This window comes from Mus pahari, chromosome 23, assembly GCF_900095145.1.
Source record: "Mus pahari chromosome 23, PAHARI_EIJ_v1.1, whole genome shotgun sequence".
Classification (NCBI taxonomy): Eukaryota; Metazoa; Chordata; class Mammalia; order Rodentia; family Muridae; genus Mus; species Mus pahari.
Genome location: NC_034612.1, coordinates 168,334 through 187,691, shown reverse-complemented (window position 1 = coordinate 187,691; position 19,358 = coordinate 168,334). Strand labels below are relative to the sequence as shown.

The 19,358-nt window shown below is 43.7% G+C and overlaps 1 protein-coding gene across 1 annotated transcript in view; it reads right to left on the bottom strand.

The window, feature by feature from the left end:
- Window positions 1-19,358, bottom strand: part of Pole (DNA polymerase epsilon, catalytic subunit) — a 51,830-nt gene that overhangs the window by 11,179 nt on the left and 21,293 nt on the right. The window contains exons 25-39 of the mRNA XM_021222599.2: window positions 19,062-19,257; window positions 16,615-16,829; window positions 12,918-13,020; window positions 11,426-11,506; window positions 11,212-11,334; window positions 7,659-7,868; window positions 7,221-7,430; window positions 6,836-6,979; window positions 2,806-2,946; window positions 2,407-2,560; window positions 2,223-2,329; window positions 1,691-1,867; window positions 1,385-1,608; window positions 983-1,203; window positions 401-605 (exon numbers count right to left, since the gene is read on the bottom strand). Of these exons, the coding sequence (XP_021078258.1) occupies window positions 401-605; window positions 983-1,203; window positions 1,385-1,608; window positions 1,691-1,867; window positions 2,223-2,329; window positions 2,407-2,560; window positions 2,806-2,946; window positions 6,836-6,979; window positions 7,221-7,430; window positions 7,659-7,868; window positions 11,212-11,334; window positions 11,426-11,506; window positions 12,918-13,020; window positions 16,615-16,829; window positions 19,062-19,257 (2,511 nt within the window). The remainder of the gene's footprint in view (window positions 1-400; window positions 606-982; window positions 1,204-1,384; window positions 1,609-1,690; window positions 1,868-2,222; window positions 2,330-2,406; window positions 2,561-2,805; window positions 2,947-6,835; window positions 6,980-7,220; window positions 7,431-7,658; window positions 7,869-11,211; window positions 11,335-11,425; window positions 11,507-12,917; window positions 13,021-16,614; window positions 16,830-19,061; window positions 19,258-19,358) is intronic.

The following is a 19,358-nucleotide window of genomic DNA, read 5'->3' as shown; positions in this document are numbered from 1 at the left end:
CCCCCGCCACGAGAACCATCCCCTTTTCTGAGGAGAGAAAGGGTGGATGGGATGAAGGGAAGGTAAGAGGGAGGAACTGGGAGGAGAGGAGAGAGGGGAAACTTCGACCAGAATGTAAAGTAAATAAATGACTTAATAAAAACATAACAAAGAGTAATCTTAAAAAAAAAGTTGAATGTGTGGCACATACCTTTAATCTGAGCATCTGGAAGGTTTCTATGAATCTGAGGCCAGTCTAGTCTACACTATGAGTTTTGGGCAATCCAGAGCTACACAGGGAGCCCCTGACAATATACGTATTTTGCTGACTCTGGCTTTAGCAATCTAAAGTGGGGGATACCCTCCCTGCTGCCTTGGCTAAGACGATAGCATATTATATTTATTATATGAGGGCAGATACCTGAAGGTACTAGAGCAAAGGGCTGTCTCATCGTAGCTGGCGAGGGCACTGGCAGCTTGATTGCCTGTCACCATGTCCTCTAGGGAGGCCTGCTGGATCACATCGAAGCTGATGCCCATGCTGCCAGCCCCCTCCATGTCATTGACATGGTGGGACTGGAGGATCGTGTTGACTGCCAGATTTTGAATGTCCAGCTCCACGCACACTGCAGGGAAACACAGCTTGTCCACATATGCCGGCCAGCACTAGGATCATTTCCCAGGTTAACTGAGCCAGTCATTGCCACTAATAGGACAGTCAGTGCTGCCTGTAAGGTCAGGCACAGCACATGACCTCTGACTGACATCTAACTTAAGGTACCCATTTCTTTTTTTTTTTTTTTTTTTTTCCTTTGAGACAGGGTTTCTCTGTGTAGCCCTGGCTGTCCTCGAACTCAGAAATCTGCCTGCCTCTGCCTCCCAAGTGCTGGGATTAAAGGCGTGCGCCACCACCGCCTGGCTGGTACCCATTTCTTAAGACTTGCCTTTGGGCTTCTTCCACATGGTTGAGCAGAAGACCCCATCTTTCCCTTCTCTCACTCACCAGTAGAGTAACAGCCAGAACTATTGATCTCCACAGTGGCTCGGTCATCAAACTCCATGACAAGGCGGTTGTCATCAGCTTCCTTCCCACCCAGGTCAGGCCGAGAGGTAGGGGACAGCCAAAGCAGGTGGTTATGGCGCTGGAGGTGGCGTGCAAAAAAGAGGTCAGAGCCAAAGGTGGAGATATCTTCTGGCAGGTTTCCAACGGGGATGTGGAAGTACCTATACAGGGGTACAGGTTTAGTCCAAAGTATACCAGCATCATTTAGGGATTGTTTGCAGGGCCACACACTGTAGGCACCCAGCTTATAGCCTCACTTGTTTACCTCTCTTCTTGTGTGTGTGCACTGGGAACTGCACTTTCTGGCTAACTTCTACTACTGAGCTACATCCAACTCCTCACCTGCTCATCTCAAAGGCCTGTGAAAGGCAAATGTCTAAATTGAGGTAATGCCGGATCATTCGGCGAGCTCCATGGCGCTGCCAGTCCAGGACTGCATAGCTGATCTTGTCAGCCACTCGGACAGGCACTAGTGGAAACTCTTCTAAGACTGGAATCTCACTGGTCAGCCTACACAGCTCCCAGCTAGACTGGACAGCGATGAGTGTGGGCCCCCGGCGCTCTTCCTGGGTTGAGAAGGCAGAAAGGGCTCAGTAGACAAAACCTCAGGATGGGAGACACTCACCACTGGATCCCAACTTCTCTTACCTTGTAGGCAAGCAGGAAGCGCTGGATGGCTCTGCAGATGGTCTTCAGGTTGGTTTCTGCACGAACTTCAAAGGTGTGTTTTGGGGGAGGCAGGAGCTTGGGGTCCACCTTGTCCAGCAGCAGGCTGTGTTCTGCTGAGTACAGGGCACTGAGCCCTGGCATTTGGTTGCTTCGTACCTAAGCAGACACCAACTGTTAGGCCTGCTGTGTATGTGTAGCTGGGCAGTCATTGTGCCTTTCTATTTCTTTTCTTTTTTTTTTTTTTTTAAGATTTATTTATTATTATACATAAGTACACTGTAGCTGTGTTCAGAGACACCAGAAGGGGGCGTCAGATCTCATTAGAGATGGTTGTGAGCCACCATGTGATTGCTGGGATTTGAACTCAGGACCTTCGGAAGAGCAGTCAGTGCTCTTACCTGCTGAGCCATCTCGCCAGTCCCGCCTTTCTATTTCTAACTGAATGGCAAGGAGTGTCTTTCTTCCCCATGTTCTGCCTGACCCACATATTCTCACATGCCCAATGACTCACAGTATCCAGCACAAACACAGATGCTCTTCGCTGTGAGGGGATAAAGACCCCAAAGAGTGCCTTGTGGCCCTGTGCGTGATGGTACAGGTAGATGTGGCGGATACTCCCTGTAGAAGAAAATAAACCCGTTGCCTGAGATGCAGGGGAGGCAAGGTAGGTGATAGGGCTGTTGGTAAGGCCATACCTGGTTCCAAGTAGCTGAACTGGGCCAGAGAACGCATTTCAAGGTGCTCGAGGGCAAAGGTTTCAGCTTCCCAGCCCAAAAGGTGCCTTGCCAGCTGTTTGTTGACCACACACACACAGCCCAGCTGCACGAGGGCCCGGAATAACAATGGGACCTGGGAGAGTTAGTATGTTGGGTCAAATGGGAGACTCTAGCACCACAGCCCTATCTGTGGCCACATACCCCAGCACAGTCTGTCTTCACCTACAAGAGACCACCTTAGGTAGATATGCTGCTGACAGCCATCTCTATCTAATCCACCTGCCCACCACTACACCCTGCCCGATTCCCCACAGGATTCTCTCTGATCATCCAGCTTCATTTTCAACCAGGTGGTCAGCGGCCAGGGAGAAAAATCACCTGCGTCTCATACACGCCCTCAATGTCTGGTGCTGACAACTCAGTGTTGATCTCGTTGATGTGTTCTTGGTACATGTCCTCTGGTACTGAATACTCATAGAGATTGTAGACAATGTTGGAACGAGGAAGAGCCCGATTCACCTGGTGACAAAGTGGTGATGAGCCTACCACAGCATACAGAGTGCATCACTAACCAACTCCGAGGGTTTTCAGGACCCAAGACAGTCAGCTCACCAGCTTCAAAGACGACAACTAAAAAGCTAAGGTATAATGAAATAGCAACCTGGAACTGGACTATAAATGCTTCCCAACTGAGGCATCAGCTCTTGTCTGAGCATGGGCTCCCAGGTAAGGTGTCTCAGATCTCTCAGTTTTATTAATTGGAGATTGTAGGTATCTAAAACCCACAGAAAAAACATACATTTTTGGCCAGAGAACTAGAAAAGAGATGATGGGGCAACCCTTATGTGTGTACTGGTTGCATGTATGGGAGCATGGAAAGGATACACACTGACTGTTCATTAATCTTCACAAAAAACACACTCTCTCTTCAAGCTGTAAATACACAGACATGCTCAGAGGAGCACAAACATTTGAAAATTGAGCTGACAATGGAACCTTTACACAAAGAAGGCAAGGCTGAATTTGAGATCTAAATTAACAGGATTGGCTGCCTCAACATTCCCTAAAAGATTAAACAATTAAAGAAAATATTTGCTTGTTTGTTTATTTTGAGTGTGCGTGTAAGTAAGGACTTGAAAGCATCAGCTCTCTGCTATCATGTGGGCTCAGCTTCCCTTTACTCATAGTCGTCATCTCACCAGTGCAAGAATTGTTTTTCATATAAATGCCCACAATATCAAATGCAAGATGTCCTGTATGGAACAAGTTTCTTGATGTAACAATCAGGGAAAAATGAGTAATTCTCAAGGGAGAAGAGAGCACCATCTAATGCTAGCCCTGTGTTGAGTCACACATCACAACTAGTAAAAGCTTTATGGCAGCTATAGCTGTACCTACCATGAGACAGCTAGACTAGATGGTTCATACACCATCCCAGCAGAGAGGCTGAGGAAAGTCAGTTGAGAATAGGGTTAGCCTATGTAATGAAATTGTTTCAATAAAATAACAAAATGTCCACAGGAGATGCTCAGTTGGTAAAGTGTTTCCAGTATAAGCATGAGGACCTGACTCTTGATGTCTATCAGCATGTAAAAAGCCTGGCACAGTGGTACAAGTCTATCATCCCAGTGCTAGAGAGGTGGATGGATGGGTGGTTGGGTGGGTGTATGAAATCCCTAGGGACTGCCAGTCACATGGACTTGTAGAAACAGTGAGCTCTAGGTTCAGGTGCAAAGCTATTGAGAGAGACGTCTGATGCTGACTCTGGGCTTCCACAAGTGGCATCCACACATACAGGTGCACACACATGCATGCTTACAAACCAAGAGTCATAACCTACCTCAGTATCTGAGCTCAGTAAAAGAATGAAGACAATTAAAATATGTCAGGAAATGTGACGATAAAACCATAGAATTTATTCAGTCAAACAAACAAACAAACAAATACCTTAAAACCAGAGGAAAAGATTTTTTTACAACCAAGTAGCTACTATCTATTCTTTCCCACTAAATGCATGCCTGAAGCAGTAGCATGAATGAAAAACAGTAGTCAGGGACCAAGAGAGCTAAGGGAGCAGCACCAGCTACAGTTTCCTGGCTTCCCCTCTGAGAAATCCTAATGGAATTACATGTAATTAGCCAGACTGAAATTTCAGAGTACAGTATGATTCCATAAAGGGGCATTCTAAAAAGGTTATGCTATAGCAACAGAGGCCAGTGTCTACGGATGGGGCGAAGAGAAACCAGAGCACAGTGAATTATGGATGACAGAAATATTTTCTATCTTGAAAATCATGGAACTGTGGCTGCCATTACTCATGCAGTATTATGGTCAAAAGATCATTTTACTTCATTTAAATAAACAAAATAAAGTCTGGAAAAATAAATACCAAACGGATGATAGTTGTTTCTTCACTAGCTAACTAGGAAATGGAGAGTTAGAAAATGGAAAAGAGGAAAGAGGGAACTTCCCAGCTCATCCTAGATTTCAGATGTCGTGATATTGCTGACAAGGACTTTCTATGTATACACTGTAGGTATAGTTCTTATCTTAATACATCACCACTAATACAAACAATACCTGGACCAATACCAAATACCATGAGCTCAGAAAGGTAATTATAGTGTCTACAGAATGACACACTGACACAGAGCTGTAGGTCAAGTGCATCCATAGTTACAGAAACACGAATCTGACACACTAGGTGTATGGAGAGGGACAAGTATGCTCTGCGGAGGGTCAGGAATTGAAGGCCAGCCTCACTTTTATTGCAAACTCAAGGCCAGCCTAAACTACATGAGACTCTGTCTCAAACAATGAACACCTCTGTGCTGGCTGGTTTTTCGTGTCAACTTGACACAGCTGGAGAAAGGAGCCTCTGTTGGGGAAATGCCTCCATGAGATCCAGCTGTAAGGCATTTTCTCAATTAGTGATCAAGGGGGCAGGGCCCACTGCAAGTGGGACCATCCCTGGGCTGGCAGTCTTAGTTCTATAAGAGAGCAAGCTGAGCAAGCCAGGGGAAGCAAGCCAGTAAAGAACATCCCTTCATGGCCTCTGCATCAGCCCCTGCTTCCTGACATGCTTGAGTATCAGTCATGACTTCCTTTGGTGATGAACAGCAATGTGGAAGTATAAGCTGAAAAAACCCTTTCCTCCCCAACTTGCTTCTTGGTCATGNTGTTTGTGCAGGAATACAAACCCTGACTAAGACAACCTCCATCCTGAAACCACTGGATTCTAAGTGATATACAAAGTTCTTATACAGAAAGGGCAGAGAACCTCCATCCTAGAATCCCCAGGGGATATACCAAATACCAATGCCAAGGATAGTGATGTACACAGAGCCAGAAGGAAGCAGATAATCACTAAGGTAAAAGGTTCTGAAGTGCAGACATTCTCCTACACAGTCACTACCGCACAGCTCTACCTGTATGAAAATCCATTAGTCCCATGTGTCCATTATCCTCATGACCCCTGCCTGTCCACTTTCTAGGTTCATATTCTACCAAGTCAACGAGTTGGAATCAGGCCTCACACATTCCACCTACAATTATGTACCTGTCCCAGGTGTTCCTTGTGTATAGCTAGTGTCCACCTATGAGCAGACAATAATCATAAACTAGCTTTACCCTGAGTTACATACTGAGTCAAATGGGGTGCTCTACCTGAGATGTCACATAGATAGAGACTTCCTCAAAATCTTCTAAGTCGGGCTGGAGAGATGGCTCTGTGGATAAGAACACTGCTCTTTCAGAGGTTCTGAGTTCAATTCCTAACAACCACATGGTAGCTCACGACCATCTATAATGAGATCTGATGCCCTCTTCTGGTGTGTGTCTGAAGATAGCTACAGTGCAAAGAACCACCTACCTAGAGCATGACTCCATTTCTGGGATGCTGTGACGAGGCAAGTCCTCAGGCAGGAAGTGGGATAGTGTGGTTGGCTGCCTGGGGCTGCAGGGAAGGACTGGCTTCCAGCTGACTAGCATAGGCTTCTTTTGGGGATGATGAAGTTTGAATTCGTGCTATAGTTTGTATTGCCACGAATTCACTAAAGCCAATGAATTATAGTCTTCCATTTAACAGGCTATATGGTAGATGAATTTACATCCCAATGATGCTAGTAACTACAACAAACTACTTGTAACCTCTATCCAACTCTTCCCTGCTCATCGGCTTGATGGACAGCAGCAGTTTCCCTTCCTGAACATACAAAGACACAGTTTCAAGTAACTCTTTACAAGACCCCAGTTTCACTAAGGTACTTGGGAAATGGAGACAGGACACACTGCTGACCAGCTATGTGGTCTTGGGTCTGCAGAGTCCATACTTCTGACCAGTTCTTTATGTGGCCTCCATCATATGGAGACACCTCAGAGGTGACAACAATGCCAGTGGCCTCCTTACCTTTCGATATGAAGGCCCATCTTCTGCCTTGGCTACCCGCTGGTTTACATAGAACACTCGAGGGATGCTTAGCTTGATGCAGTGCAAGTCACTGCCAATGATAGCCCACAGCCGGAACAGACCAGCCTGCCTGGTCTCACTGATCTAAGAAAATGCAGAATACATAGTACATAATCAAGGAACATGCTGACACCTGTGAACAGGTCATCTTTCACTTTGCCTCCAGCCTTGGCCATATCCTCCTATGTGCAGGGCCCCTGTGACGGGCAGGAAGCTGAAGGCATTTATCTGTACTGTACTGCAGGAATGGCTGCACACTCCCTCCTCCAGGCCCATGAAGGACTGCTCTCAACATCTTGCCACTCTCATGGATGAAGGCCCACACCTGTATTATCTGCCATGGAAGGTCCATGATGCTGCGGGCGGTCCGTCGTAAAAAGCTCCCCAGTCCTGTGGCAGGCCCCTCTCGGACAGCCCCAAGCCTTGGCATATCTTCTGCTGACTCTAAGCGTTGCTTCTTCCTGCGGGCTAGGCGCTGTTGGGCCTGCAGCTGCCACTTTTTCTTGTGGAATTGGAGCCAGACCAACCACTCTTCCTAGGACAGATGGAAATGAACAACTGCTAACACATGTTGATCTATTATCAATATCTTCCTCTAACAGCCTGCTCTTTATCCCTAAGTTTCAGCAGCTTTAAATGCTCTCTAACACTCAGGCATTTCTGCAATCAACTTGTTCCAGGGCAAGGATTTGCCTTAGGATCCCTGGACTATGTAGCACACCTCTAGGAGACAGTGCCACAGCAGCTTTTTCAGAGGTCTTACCTGTGTGGTTCCAAGGGAGGGAGGCTGCCCTAAGACCTCTTGCCAGGGCACAGTTAGTGCAATATCCTGAGACTCCTTTTGGGTCTCCCAGACTCGCTTCCTCTTAGTAGCAACTGGGACTGTAGAGTGGTGTGGCTTTGTGATTCCAATGTCTTCCATGTCTGGAGTGCAGAGACTCAGACTGTTTTCTGAAGCCTGGGCCATCACAATCTGGAAAGATAAAACTTAGCCTTATAACTGAGAATCTAAATCTGGTAAATTCTATTCTACTTATAGTACATCTCCTGAAAAGGGCTGTTAACAGACTACCATAACTTAAAAAAAACAAAAACAAACAAACAAAACAAAAAAGGGCGGCCGTGGTGGCACACACCTTTAATCCCAACACTCGGGAGGCAGAGGCAGGCGGATTTCTGAGTTCGAGGCCAGCCTGGTCTACAAAGTGAGTTCCAGGACAGTTAGGGCTATACAGAGAAACCCTGTCTTGGCACACACCTTTAATCCCAACACTCGGGAGGCAGAGGCAGGNGGATTTCTGAGTTCGAGGCCAGCCTGGTCTACAAAGTGAGTTCCAGGACAGCCAGGGCTACACAGAGAAACCCTGTCTCGACCCCCCCCCCCAAAAAAAAACCCCCAAAAAACAAAAAAGATTTTTAGTCATGTGTATGTGCAGTTCCCTCAGAGGTCAGAAGACATTGGACCACTTGGGGGTGGAGTTATAGACAGTTGTGAACCCCCTGATAGAGGTACTAGGAACCAAATTCAGGTACTCTGCTGAACTACAGCCTGTTCTCCCACCCCTTTTGGAGACAGGGTCTGACTGTGTAGCTTTCGCTGGCCTGGAACTCTCTATGTAGACCAGACAAGTTGAAAACGTTCAGAGATGTTCCTGTCTTTGTCTAGAAGCACTGGAATCAGATCATTTGTCTTAATTCTCCTAAGGAAGCTGTCCTAAGTTTCCCAGCTGTTTATCACAGAATATCAGTTCTTTCAAAAACATGTATCTGTGAGCCTTTTTACAAGGTTGTATGTTTTGAGTCAGAGCTGAGGTTTTAAGACAGGTTTAACCCTGAGTATGAAGGGAGAAAAGAAGGGGGCACTTAGGGAAAGAACAACACCCACCCAGATGTGAGTGATTCCCAAGACAGAATTGTCTTGGTGGTTCCTGTTCATTTTGTTGATAGGGTCTCACTGCATAGCCCAAATTGGCTTTGAACTCTGGACCCTCTTGCCTTAGCCTCCCCAGTAGTTGTGGTTACAGGTCTGCCACACTTGAACCAGTTAAAAATATGTGTTCTGGGCTGGAGAGATGGTTCAGAGGTTAAGAGCACTGATTGCTCTTCCAGAGGTCCTGAGTTCAATTCCCAGCAACCTCATGGTGGCTCACAACCATCTGTAATGGGATTGGATGCTCTCTTCTGGTGTGTCTGAAAACAGCCACAGTGTACTTACATATAATAAGTAAATAAATAAATCTTTAAAAAAAACTTATAAAAATGTGTTCTATTATTATTATTACTCCTCTTATATTTTAAAGGACTGGAACTTTTGTTGGATCTCACATCCAAAGTTAATATACCTTGAGGTCAATTAAAATAAGACTGCTAGTCTACTGTGTACTCAAAACGGTTTAACTTGCTTTTAAGAGAACAATGGAACAACCTTATTTGTCTTGAAGTTCCCATGTAATCAACTTTTATAACTTAAGCTAATGCATATCTGTAATCTTAAATTAGGTATGAGGCAGGGGTCAGGGGTCAGAAGCAGAGGCAGGGGCAGGCAGATCTCAGGACAGCCATTACTACACAGAGAAACCCTGTCTTGAAAAAACAAACAAGCCGGGCAGTGGTAGCACAGGCCTTTAACCCCAGCACTTAGAAGGCAAGAGGCAGGTTGATTTCTGAGTTCAAGGCCAGCCTGTTCTATACAGAGTGAATTCCAGGACAGCCAGGGCTATACAGAGAAACTCAAATAAATAAATAAATAAATAAATAAGAAAAAGAAAAACCAACCAAACAAAAATACCACACAACAAAAACACACAAACAAGCCAAAAAACCCTCAACCCCACCCCACCCCACCCCCCAAAAAAAACCAAAACAATGATGTTTGTTATCTGGGTTGGTTGGAGTCTTGTAAAACTGTTGAAAGATTTCTGCAAAGTACTCCATTCCTTCCTCCATGTGATGCTTCCTATGCTGTTTAATAAATATAGTAAGAAGCCCTTTGTTAGGGAGACACACAGACTGATACCATTCACACATGGACTCATCAGACCAACAGACAGACACAGGAATAAACAAACTCCTAAAACAAAATGTAGGCTGGCACTGATTCAGACTCATAACAGACAGAGGATGGAGACACAGGGAACATGAAGTAGAGGATTTAAAGATGAATTAGATCTTGGTTAAATGACTCCAAGGGGAAGTGCTTTTATTTCTTTCCTTAATTGAACACCAGTGCATTAATGGTGACTAGGAGTTAGTCACTAATGCATATAATCTGAACAAGCAGCCAATGAGCAAGCAGCCAATGTTCACATGCACTAAGCCATCTCTTTAGCCCCTCATTACTGAGCCTAAGATTTTGTTTCTGCATTAAGTACAGCTATTTAAAAACATAGTTAGGGAGCTAGGGAAATGGTTCTTTTAACCTCTGTGGCACCAGGCATGCACATCATGCACACACATATATTCAGGCAAAAAACTTATACACATTAATTTTATATATCTTACTAATTTGTGATATATTCATTTAACAATTGAGTTTATGTTGAAAATTTCCAAAATTATTGTTAATCTTTCTTTAATAATTTTTTTGGTTTCAGTAAAAATTTTTATTGAATTCAAGGCTACATTGTTAGAATTATGTATTCCTAGTGAGTCAAGACTTGTAGAGACAAGATGGCTCAGTAGGTTAGGTACCACCAAACCTGCTAATCTGAGTTTGATTTTCCTAGGACCCACAGGTGGAAGGAAAATTGATTCTTCTAACCTTCCCATACATACAACACACATATACATACAAGTAAAAAAATAATAAATGAAATAATAATTTAAAAGAGTCCTGCCAACGACAGGACAATGAAGACTTGTCGCCATCACGCCTCCTTAATCCTAGCACTCAGATAGAGGAGACAGAAGCAAGCAGATACTGAGCTCCAGGCCAGTCAGGGCTACATCTTGTCTCAAAACCAACCAAACGAGACTACATAACTCCTTCCTCCCTTTCTCCCTCCCTCCTTCCCTCCCTCTCTCCCTCTCTCCCTCCCTCCTTCCCTCCCTTCCTCCCTCCCTTTCAGTTTTTGGGACCAGACATAAGCTTCTAGTTACACAAAATGACACTGGACAGCCCTAATGAGTAAAGCACCACAGTGCACACTCAGAGATAAAAATGCCTCTTTAGAGGTAGTATTGGGAAATTATGGATCAAGCAGGGTGGTGCATACAGGGGCAGAAATCTCAGAGTTTCAGACCAGTCTAGTCTACATAGAGAGACCCTGTCACAAGGATAGCAGGTTGCACCCTTGGTCCCTGGTTCTGTGTGTTACCTGTCTCTTTCCTTCAAGCACGAAGAGCTCACTGATCTTCTTCTGCTTGTAGTTATCATTCTTCTCTAGTAGTTTTTTGTGTAGCCAGTCTGGATGTTTGACACGAGGAACTGGGTTCTTCACCTAAGTGAGGATAACACACACCAGGAAGAAAGTCTTCTGTAGGTCCACCGGTCTGTGTGGTCCAGGACGGTACCCATGGCTTTTGTCTCACCTGCTGCAGTGCTGCGGGGATGGTGATGATTTTCTGGATGGCACTCCCCAGCCGCTCTATGTAGTAGTCCCAGTCCAGAATCTGAATGCACAAAAAATGAGAAGCAGCACTTGACTATATGTTACATGCCAAGATTACTAAATGCTTGTGTTTCACTTCATCTTCTAGAAATGGCGTGCTCATTTAAAGCATAAGGAAACTATAGGATCAAGGAACAGTGGATGGGGGGTGGTGAGATGGCTCAGTGGTTAAGAGTACTGACTGGGGCTGGTGAGATGGCTCAGCGGGTAAGAGCACCGACTGCTCTTCCAAAGGTCCTGAGTTCAAATCCCAGCAACCATATGATGGTTCACAACTATCCGTAACGACATATGATGCCCTCTTCTGGAGTGTCTGAAGACAGCTACAGTGTACTTACATATAATAAATAAATAAATCTTAAAAATACAAAAAGAAAAAGAAACAGTGGACTGTTAAGGTAGTACCCCAGCTTTATCCCATCAGACAGCAGCCTAAGGGCTTCCTGATGCTCTGCAGCAGTGGTTCTCAACGTTTCTAACACTGTGACCCTTTAATACAGCTCTTTATGTTGTGGTGACCCCCCAACCAGGAAATTATTTTTATTTTCATTTCATAACTGTAATTTTGCAAGTCTTATGAACCGTAATGTAAATCTGTGTTTTCTGTCTTAGGTGATCCCCGTGAAAGGTCAGGTACATTCTGACTAACTTCTATCTAAACCTTTAGAACTTTTTTTTTTAAAGATTTATTTATTTATTTTAAGTATATGACTGTAGCTGTATAGATGGTTATGAGCCATCATGTGGTTGCTGGGAATTGAACTCAGGACCTCTGCTTGCTCTGGCACAAAGATTATTTATTATTATATGTAAGTAGACTGTAGCTATCTTCAGACACACCAGAAGAGGGCATCAGATCTCATTATGGATGGTTGTGAGCCATCATGTGGTTGCTGGGATTTGAACTCAGGACCTCTGAAAGAGCAGTCAGTGCTCTTAACCGCTGAGCCATCTCTCCAGCCCTAAACCTTTAATAGTATAAAAATAGCTAGCAGTTGGCAATATGGCTATGTAGACACACACACTTGTCTCATGACCTAAGTTAGATTTCTGGCATGCACATGATGGAAGGGAACTAATTCCAGTTAAGTTATCTTCTAATCTCCACTCATGTACACACATACACACACACACACACACACACACACCTCTCTCTCTCTCTCCCTCTCTCTCTCTCAAAACTCTCCAAAAAAAAAAAAAAAAAAAAATTGGCGGGCTGGAGAGATTGCTTAGCGGTTAAGAGCACTGACTGCTCTCATAGAGGTCCTGAGTTCAAATCCCAGCAACCATATGGTGGCTCACAACCATCCGTAATGAGATCTGATACCTTCTTCTGGGGTGTCTGAAGACAGCTACAGTGTACTTACATNTAATAAATAAATAAATCTTTAAAAATAAAAATTAGCACTCACTGTCCGAATATCAAAGTCTTGAAGTGATGAACTCTTTAGCCATTTCCGGAGAAAATGTTTCCTCACTGTAGGCTCTGCTTGGAAAATGGCAAGTGGGATGGCCCTAGGTTAGGAAAACAAACAGAATCAAAAACAATACAAACCCACTTTTAACTCTTTTTTTTTGTTTTGTTTTGTTGTTGTTTTTGTTTTTCGAGACAGGGTTTCTCTGTATAGCCCTGGCTGTCCTGGAACTCACTTTGTAGACCAGGCTGGCCTCAAACTAAGAAATCGCCTGCCTCTGCCTNCTGAGTGCTGGGATTAAAGGCATGTGCCACCACGTCCGGCCCACTTTTAACTCTTATCAAATGTACATGGGATAAAGACTCTGTACACACTTATAGTTGTATCTGATGTTTATAACATTCAATGACTGAGTGATACGTTATCATGTTAAAGCACCTAGGAAGAGGATAGGGACATGCCTCACTGGTAGAGGACTTGCTTATCCTACGTAAGTAAGACTCTGGGTTCCATTCTCAGAAATATAAAACAGAACAAAGAACAAGAAGGGGAAAGAAGAGGGGGAAGAGAAATACATGAATGGATAAAGAAAATATGACAGGGGCTGGAGAAATGGCTCAGAGTGCTGGCTGCTCTTCCAGAGTTCCCGAGTTCAATTCTCAGCATCTATATAGTGGTTCATAACAGTCTATAATGAGATCTGGTGCCCTCTTCTGGTGTGCAAGGATGCAGGCAAAACAATGTACACATAATACACAAACACATCTTAATTTTTTTTAATTTAAAAAAAAAGGAAAAGAAAATATGGCAGGCATAGGCATATATACACATTGGAATTAACTATATGGAGTTAAGTATATTCTTATTCCATTAATTGTTTTACTAAGTCATAAGAAAACCGAAATTATATCTTTTACAAGAAGATGGAACTACCTTTAATCCCAGCACTCGGGAGGCAGAGGCAGGCGGATTTCTGAATTCGAGGCCAGCCTGGTCTACAAAGTGAGTTCCAGGACAGCCAAGGCTATACAGAGAAACCCTGCCTCAAAAAAACAAAACAACAACAACAAAAAACCAAAAAGACCAGAGCCATCCATTTCTGGAAGATGCTATTCTCTTTTCTTTCTTTCTTTCTTTCTTTCTTTCTTTCTTTCTTTCTTTCTTTCTTTCTTTCTTTCTTTCTTTGATGCTATTCTCTTTTCTTTCTTTCTTTCTTTCTTTCTTTCTTTCTTTCTTTCTTTCTTTCTTTCTTTCTTTCTTCCTTCCTTCCTTCCTTCCTTCCTTCCTTNTTTCTTTCTTTCTTTCTTTCTTTCTTTCTTTCTTCCTTCCTTCCTTCCTTCCTTCCTTCCTTCCTTCCTTCCTTCCTTCCTTCCTTTCTTTCTTTCTTCTTCCCCCTTTTGGTTTTTTTGTAGCCATGGTTGTTCTAGAACTCAATTTGTAGACCAGGCTGGCCTTGAACTCAGAGATCCACCTGCCTCTGCCTCAGCAAGAAGGATGCTATTTTTAAGACAGGTACTATAAACATGATACATGAGCATGTAAAGCTATGTGAGACATGTGCCAAGTGGGAATTGGGGATGTAGCCCATCTGATATTCCCTGAGTCTGAACCTTGGTACCACATAAGCCAAATATGATGACTCAAACCTTCATCGCAGAACTTGGGAGGTAGAGGTAAGAGGGTCAGAAGATCAGGGGGAGCCTTGGCTTCACAGAGTTTGAGACCAGCCTGAACTACACGAGACTCAGTCTACAAATCAAAGACTGGCAAGATGGCTCAGCAAGTAAAGATGTTTATTGTTAAACCAGACAACCTATGTTCACTTTCTGGGACTCACACAGCAGAATCCACTCCTACATCTTCTGACCTCCACATGTGCACTGTGGAAAACATGCTTCTTCTCTACACACAAAATCGACTCTTCAGGTGTCATAATCCCAGCTGCCTGGTTAAGTGCTGGTCTACTTGTTCATCATATCTTTCCTTTGGGTTCTTTTATCTAATTGATATGTTGACATCTGTTATTTTATTCTCTATATGAATCTGTCAAATTGATTTTAGACCAAGTTTCTTCAGGATACTGGCAATTTTTCCTTACAAAAATATTTGATTTTTTTCCCCTAAAGGGCTCTATAGGAAGATGGGTACTAATATTTACCATGTACTCACTGCTGAATAATAAACCATCTATCTGCCGGGTGTGGTGGCGCACACCTTTAATCCCAGCACTCAGGAGACAGAGGCCAGCCTGGTCTACAAAGTGAATTCCAGGACAGCCAGGGCTATACAGAGAAACCCTGTCTTGAAAAACCAAAAACAAAACAAAAACAAAAACAAAAACAAAAAAACCATCTATCTTTCACTGAGCTGAGATTAAAATTATTGATGCTGATGTATCCTGTGATCTCACCTGGGGTGGATCACTTGTGTAGATAGATGAGTGGTCTCCTCACTTACATACACACCTTCTAAGCTTCTAGGAGCTAAATGTCCAACCTTGTAACCCTTGTTGACTGACATTGAGAAGTCTCATGTTTGTCTACCTATTCCATTGGTCACAGAATCACAAGCTGCCTAGTTACTAGGTAAGAGGTCAGATATACCCTCCCATGAGAGAATCAAGGTTATTTTAGGATGTACCATGGTAGCCTTCAATTCCTCCGAAGGAATCATAGATTTATCCTGCCTCTAACACTGGTTCTCAAGATTCCTCTGGGATTACTTTGCATTTGAGGTTCTGTAACTCAGGTGTGACAAACCCTTTTTTTCCTGTGCACCAACCACAGAAGCAACATTTCCTCTTTAATTCATACTCTCATGGTAGGAAATAGAAGCTGATCTAATGGAGTCCCTGCTGCTGTATGTGATACGTCCTAGGGGTTGAAACGTGTTTTCTTCTCATCTGTAATGGTGACTGAGAAGTGTTGGCGCCATTGGCATGTAAAGTAGCCTCTTGTAGGCCAGAGTACTACTCTACTCAGCTCTTCATAGAGCCACTCTCACCATCAAGTTGTTGTATGAGCAGCCCAGATCCTGTCCTTCCAATATATCCATATCTATGTCCATGAAAAAGAAGCTGACTTCCTTCAAACCAAAGTTCTCCAGACTTACCATTCCCTTTCCAGGATTCCACTTGGGCCCCACAAGGCCTTCCTATGAATTGAAATGCATCAGATAGAGGCCAGTTTTTCTTTTTCTTTCTGAGACAGGGTCACACCTGTAGTACTAGTGGCCTTGTATTCACAGAGCTACATCTGTCTCTGTCTCCCAAGTGTAGAGATTTAAAGGCGATCACTACTATGCCAGGTAGTCTTCCTTCTTCAACAGCCACCAAATCCATATTCTTCCTAAGGAAACTATTATAAGGATCTAGATGCTGCACTACAGGTGTGGATTTGCAAAGCCAGTTTTTTTTTAAAGCTAGAGAATGACTATGTAGCCCAGCCGAGTTTGGCCTCAAACTCACTATCGTCCAGACTGACACTGAACTCATGAAACCTGTTTTTTAGTTTCCCAAATACTGGGCTTACAAGTGTATATCATCATACCTGTTCCCTTGAACACTCCTTCAGGACACAGTTTCCCTTAAGTTGTTCATGTTGACCTAAAACTCAAAATCTTCTGGTCTCAGCCTGTTGAGTACTGGGATGATGGGCACTTATCCATCTGCTCAACTCTTGAAAGAGGTGTTTACCTCTCAGTGACAGGAGACCCCTCTGGCTTTCGGGAGATGATATAGCGGCAGCTCAGTCCAGCATCTTTGACCATCTGGTCTCCCAGGAACTCAGCCAGGCGCTTTGCTGTGCTGATGGATGTAGACTTCTGCTCCCCGTAATCTTCTAGCTTCCGAGACATGGAGCGGTTCTCAGAAATCAGCTCAAACAATTCAGAATCCGGCATATTAGCAGCCTAGAAAAAGTAACAACAGATGCCAGGAAGGTGAAGGCCATATTCACTTTGATTCTATAGGATTGTACCTATTTCTTCCCTAGAAAGCTGAAGGCAGGCTTTGGATTTCCAAGGGGGCAGAGTAATGTCCACCCCCCAAAAAAAGGGGGCAGGCGGGCTGGAGAGATGGCTGCTCTTCCAAAAGTCCTGAGTTCAATTCCCAGCAACCTCATGGTGGCTCACAATCATCTTAATGGGGTCTGATGCCCTATTCTGGTGTGTCTGAAGAGAGCAATGGTATACTCATAACCATAAAATAAATCTTAAAAAAAAAAAGCCACAACAAACAAACAAAACCAAAAAAACAAAAACAAAACAAAAAAACAACAAAAAAAAACCTTAAAAAAGCTGCCCTAGCAGCATTGGTCAGAGCCCTAGCATTGCATTAAAGTGTGTGTAGGATAGGGCAATGGCAAGATGGCCTAGGGGGTGAAGGTACCCACTGCCAAGGCTGACAACTGAGTCTTTACTTTTTTTCATTTAAATTTGTGTGGACGTGTTTTGTCTGAATGCATGCCTGTGCATCACTGTGTTCCTGGTGCCCATGGATGTCAGAAAAGGGTGTTAGATCGCTTATGACAAAAATTACAGGCAATGTGAGGTGCCACGTGGGTGCTAGGACTCAAAGCCAGGTCTTCTTAACTATCGAGCCATCGCTCTAGCTCATGTGAACCTGGATTTGATCCTCCAGGACCCACATGATGTAAGAGGGCTGTCTCCTACAAGCTGTCCTGACTTCCATATGTATACTGTGTTACTCCAGTGTCTCCTACCCTCAAAATAAATGTCATTTGAATAAAAGGCACACAAACCCTTACCTTTTATCTTATTAAGTTGTGCACAAACTTATCAAGAAATACATTTGAGCAGTAAGTGCCAAAGCCATACCGTGTGGGGAAAAATTATGCCCAAGACAGAAGATAAGGTGACATCTGTCCAAAAGGACTTAATTTCATGTGACACTGGCTGGAACAATGGGATTCTTAAACTTCCTCACAGATGGGAATGTGCAGACAGATGGACTGGTAAGTGGCCCTAAACATGTAATACACAAATAGTCAAATATTCGAAGGCAGAACTGAAGGCACTCCCTCCTTCTCTTTCTTTGGTAATGCTCAAGATAAATTATAAAAATGACGTGTGCAGCTGGGCGTCGTGGCACATACTTTTATTCCCAGCATTCAGGAAGAAGAGATAAGTCATCTCTATGATTTTAAATTTAACCTAGTTTACACACAAATTCCAGGACAACCAAGGTGACACAGTAAGACTCCTATCTCAAAAACAAAAACAGAACAAAATTATGTGCACATTAATGAAAGACTTTAAAAAAATCAGGGCCAGCAAGATGGTTCAGCAGGTAAAGGCACTTGCCACCAAGTCTGAAGACTTGTTAGTTCAATTTCCAGCACACAGATAATGGAAGGAAAGAACTGACTTCCATAAGCTGTCCTCTAACTTCCGTATATGCATGTACACACACACACAAATATAATCTTTAAAAGTTCTTAAGTGGCTGGTGAGATGGCTCAGTGGGTAAGAACACCCGACTGCTCTTCCGAAGGTCCAGAGTTCAAATCCCAGCAACCACATGGTGGCTCATAATCATCCGTAATAACAAGATCTGACGCCCTCTTCTGGAGTGTCTGAGGATAGCTACAGTGTACTTACATATAATAAATAAATCTTAAAAAAAAAAGTTCTTAAGAAGAGGGATGAAGAGACACAGCTCAACAGTTATACTTAAGAGCATTTGTTGCTCTTATAGAAGACCTGCATTCAGTTCCTAGAACCTACACACAGCAGCTTACAACTGCCTTGTAATTTCCAGAGGACCTGATGCTGACCTCTGGCCTCTGAGGGCAGCAGACACATACTGTATACAGATACATACAGTCTAAATAAATACACACAAAAGAAATTAAAACAATTTTTAAAAAAAAACCCAAAGACTTCAAAAATCAAAGAAAATGATTTGGTAATTGTTAAGTTTTCCTCTGATGATGCCTTATTACCATGCTGGCACTGTAAAAGCTAGGGAATTTTAGGGTACCAGAGCTAAGGAAGCTAGGGTCCGGCAAACTGATCCAGGTTCATCTGTTAACTGATTCTCCAGGTACCTACTATGCAAGTCTAAACCCTTGACAGATGCTCACTCCTGAGAACCAGCTGAGGAGGCAGGTGGAGCCTTACCTTGCTGTAGAGCACATCTAGCCAGTAGTCAGCCACTTTGGCCACAGAGCCATACACTTCCTCCAGTGTGCTGCCCTTGAGGAACGCCTCAAAAACTGAGGACTGGAAGATTTTAATCAGCTGTAACTCCCCTCGGCGTTTCACCTCAAAACCTTTCAGTTCAGCCAAGGAACCATCTTCATTGAACACAGCATATCTGAAAAGCAAGGGAAACAACAGAGAAATGAACCTCAGGTCCTGGGTGCTTTCTGTCTTCTTCTGCCTACTTGCTTCACTGCCTGACCCGTGGTCATCTCT